Source organism: Temnothorax americanus, unplaced genomic scaffold (assembly GCF_048541705.1).
Source record: "Temnothorax americanus isolate GAGA-0224 unplaced genomic scaffold, ASM4854170v1 Scaffold136, whole genome shotgun sequence".
NCBI lineage: Eukaryota > Metazoa > Arthropoda > Insecta > Hymenoptera > Formicidae > Temnothorax > Temnothorax americanus.
This window is the reverse complement of record NW_027509271.1, coordinates 122,390-125,385: the sequence shown is the minus strand read 5'-3', so window position 1 is coordinate 125,385 and position 2,996 is coordinate 122,390. Positions and strand designations below refer to the sequence as shown.

General features: G+C 33.2%; 1 protein-coding gene and 2 long non-coding RNA genes across 9 annotated transcripts; 1 reads left to right on the top strand and 2 right to left on the bottom strand.

Annotated features, from left to right (window-relative positions):
- Nucleotides 1-11: 11 nt before the first annotated feature.
- On the bottom strand, nt 12-507 carry LOC143894337 (uncharacterized). The gene is made up of 2 exons (XR_013256066.1): nt 366-507; nt 12-272 (listed from the first exon to the last, which is right to left on the bottom strand). It is a non-coding gene; the product is annotated as an uncharacterized LOC143894337 (long non-coding RNA).
- Nucleotides 472-2,137, top strand: LOC143894334 (uncharacterized). 5 transcript variants are annotated; one of them, XR_013256060.1, is made up of 4 exons: nt 534-688; nt 979-1,104; nt 1,170-1,275; nt 1,481-2,137. XR_013256060.1 is itself a non-coding variant. In XM_077400506.1 (4 exons), exons 2-4 carry the CDS (start codon nt 882-884, stop codon nt 1,500-1,502), a joined length of 351 nt encoding a protein of 116 aa, XP_077256632.1. In that variant the 5' UTR covers nt 535-688; nt 829-881; the 3' UTR covers nt 1,503-2,137. The 5 variants fall into 5 exon arrangements, 2 of the variants coding, with proteins under 2 accessions (XP_077256632.1, XP_077256633.1); XM_077400506.1 differs by having other exon boundaries at nt 535-688; nt 829-1,104; XM_077400507.1 differs by having other exon boundaries at nt 539-745; nt 829-1,104.
- Nucleotides 1,448-2,822, bottom strand: LOC143894336 (uncharacterized). Of its 3 annotated transcripts, XR_013256064.1 has the most exons (4): nt 2,671-2,820; nt 2,349-2,532; nt 1,922-2,212; nt 1,448-1,868 (listed from the first exon to the last, which is right to left on the bottom strand). It is a non-coding gene; the product is annotated as an uncharacterized LOC143894336 (long non-coding RNA). The 3 variants fall into 3 exon arrangements; XR_013256063.1 differs by having other exon boundaries at nt 1,448-2,212; nt 2,671-2,822; XR_013256065.1 differs by having other exon boundaries at nt 1,448-2,212; nt 2,614-2,808.
- Between the last annotated feature and the right edge of the window lie 174 nt (nt 2,823-2,996).

Here is a 2,996-nt window from a genome sequence, read left to right as displayed (position 1 = left end):
TTGTGTCGGAATTGGATGGGATTCAAAAAAGACAAATTCTTTCCAAAATAAGGAATTCCATGATATTGAAACTATTTCAATCCCTTTTTTTGACAGAATGGAATTCGGAAAGTCCTTAATTGAATTCCTGGCAATCCCGTTTGAATTCTTTTCAATCTTTTTTCGTTTGCTGGGAATGGAATTCGGAAAGTCCTTAATTGAATTCCTGGCAATCTTGTTTTAATTCTTTTCAATCTTTTTTCGTTTGCTGGGCAATTCGTTTTTCGGGATTTCTGTCAGTGAAACGTGTATGTACATATACTTCTATTATTTAATGTATATTTCAAAGAAAATAAAGTGTTAATCATTAGAACAATAATACGTACCTATTTCTCTGCTTTGATTAAAACTCAACGAACTCAACTTTCAGAGAGAACAATTGCGACTTGCTCCTCACAACGCAACGCAGTAATCCGTAATCTACGGAAACCCCTACGGCTCACCAGCGACTGTGTCGCTAGTAGTGGTTATTCGTGCAACTAGTAGCACGTTTTGCTTCGCGCAGCGCGTGAGTCGGGTGCAAGCAGCAAGTTGTGTCGCTTCGTGCAACTAGTTACATCCACAGTACCCACTCTGAAACATAACCTTACTGTGAATAAGTGATAAAATTGCACAAACTTGAACATTTATATTTTATATTAATATTTTGGTAAATTTGTCACATTCGAAGTTTGACATATTCATGATTGTGTACAACTAACAAAATGTGAAATGTTTTTTGATTTTTTACTGTAGAGGTTTGATTGATTGTGCTATTCATGTATTACATGTTCGAATTTTATGTTTCAGATAATTTTCTAGATTTTATTTTGCTGTCAGAAATAGCTTGTAATTTTGAAGACATGAATCACATTATAGTGAAAGATGAAAATAGTACTGTCAAACTGCCAACACAAAACTGCAGAGTTCGTTTTAAATGTGTAAAAACTTACTTTCCAGAAGCAAGTAGTCTTGTCTACTATGATTCGGATAATGAACAATGTGGTCTCGAATTAATTAATGATGAATTTCAATTAATCGCCGGAAAAATTGAGTACAGAATTTTTTATGCTAATTTATCAAAACGTGAGTATCCTTATTCTGATAGTTTAATGTAAATTGAATTAAGTTATGTTAATGTAACTTTGCAGATCCGAACTTCAAAAATGAAGGTAAAAAGAAAAGATTTCAGGAAATAATGGCTATTATTGACGGAGAAGGAAACAATTCTTCTGGGACAAATTCTTTTGAAAAAAAGTAAAGGTTTTGGATATTGCATTATTTATTTTTATCAGTTTTCATTTTTAAGACATAGAAAGGTATTCGAAAAATTTATCAATCCTACATTCTGCCTAAATAGAGAATATTTATCGTCACTGATTTCGAAAGGAATTAATGAAGATTTACATTTCATATGTACACTAGGGAGTTCTTGGAATAACTTTTCCTTTATTCTTTTTAGGTTGGTGTTAATAAAAATGTAAAACAAATTATTCATATCGAATGGAAACACAAGATAGATGAAAGAAGTAAATTCATTCACATAAAGGAGCCAATCGCAGGTGCCAAGACGATAGAATTGGACCAAGCAAAAAAATATCGACTTGCCGAAGTGAAACTGAATATTGTTGATAAGAAATAATGTGCTGTCACTTTTGGGTCATTATTCGTTGTTGCAACTTCTAACGACAGAATCATCCTCGAAAAGCCATCAATACAACCATGTATCGCAAAACCAAACGGTTTTAATTTATCGTAACCATCTGTATGCCACATAAAATTTGGACCTGGACTAAGGTACTCCCTTCTGCGAAGCTTATTAGCAAATCTGTCTGCCAGACCCTCTGGATCTGCAATTTTCAAGATATTATACACTGTATTCCTCTTTACAGTCAGACCATACTTTTTTTTCATTTTCAACCACAATGACGTATATCCTAAATTGTAACCAGCTGAGTGAAGTTCTTCCACAATAGCCCGGCATATTTCTTTAATATCACTTTCTTCAATATTTTTCCTTCATAGGCCAAATGATGAAAGGGTTCTTTTAATAGTACTTAGAGACGTTTTAATACCATGTACTTTTAGCAATAAATCACGTATTTTCTCATATTTGAAATTCTTGTGAAAATATTTTTTTTATCAAAACCTCCATTACATTTTTTAATCAAAACACCTTGTCGTAGGAAATAACCTGAAAATGACAATTCAGTCCTGGGTTTATGACAGGGGTAGAGATTCGTGAATGGGAACATATTCCATCATCACGAAAAAGTGACTTCAATAGAAATAAATACAATAAATGATAAATTTGGAGTCGAAAAAATTACCTCTTTCAATCCTCATTAAATGTTACTTTTTATCTCATTACAAAGTTGCAAGAAAATTGAAAGGTCACAACTTTCATTATCTAAATCATATGTAATATACTATTTTCATCTTTCACTATAATGTGATTCATGTCTTCAATATTACAAGCTATTTCTGACAGCAAAATAAAATCTAGAAAATTATCTGAAACAAAATTTGAACATGTAATACATGAATAGCACAATCAATCAAACCTCTACAGTAAAAAATCAAAAAACATTTCACATTTTGTTAGTTGTACACAATCATGAATATGTCAAACTTCGAATGTGACAAATTTACCAAAATATTAATATAAAATATAAATGTTCAAGTTTGTGCAATTTTATCACTTATTCACAGTAAGGTTATGTTTCAGAGTGGGTACTGTGGATGTAACTAGTTGCACGAAGCGACACAACTTGCTGAACTTGCTGCTTGCACCCGACTCACGCGCTGCGCGAAGCAAAACGTGCTGCTAGTTGCACAAATAACCACTACTAGCGACACAGTCGCTGGTGAGCCGTAGGGGTTTCCGTAGTAATCCGAGTGCTGAGACAGCAACGATTAGTCTAGGGGATTTTTCGAAATGAACTGATTGAGTACCACTGCTCGAGCCGATTAGAAAT

Excerpts from the sequence above, each read along its gene's own strand:
- LOC143894334 (XM_077400506.1), top strand. The coding sequence starts at position 882 with ATGAATCACATTATAGTGAAAGATGAAAATAGTACTGTCAAACTGCCA. Across the intron at positions 1,105-1,169 it reads TTATGCTAATTTATCAAAAC|ATCCGAACTTCAAAAATGAA; the intron begins GTGAGTATCCTT and ends GTAACTTTGCAG. Across the intron at positions 1,276-1,480 it reads ACAAATTCTTTTGAAAAAAA|GTTGGTGTTAATAAAAATGT; the intron begins GTAAAGGTTTTG and ends TATTCTTTTTAG.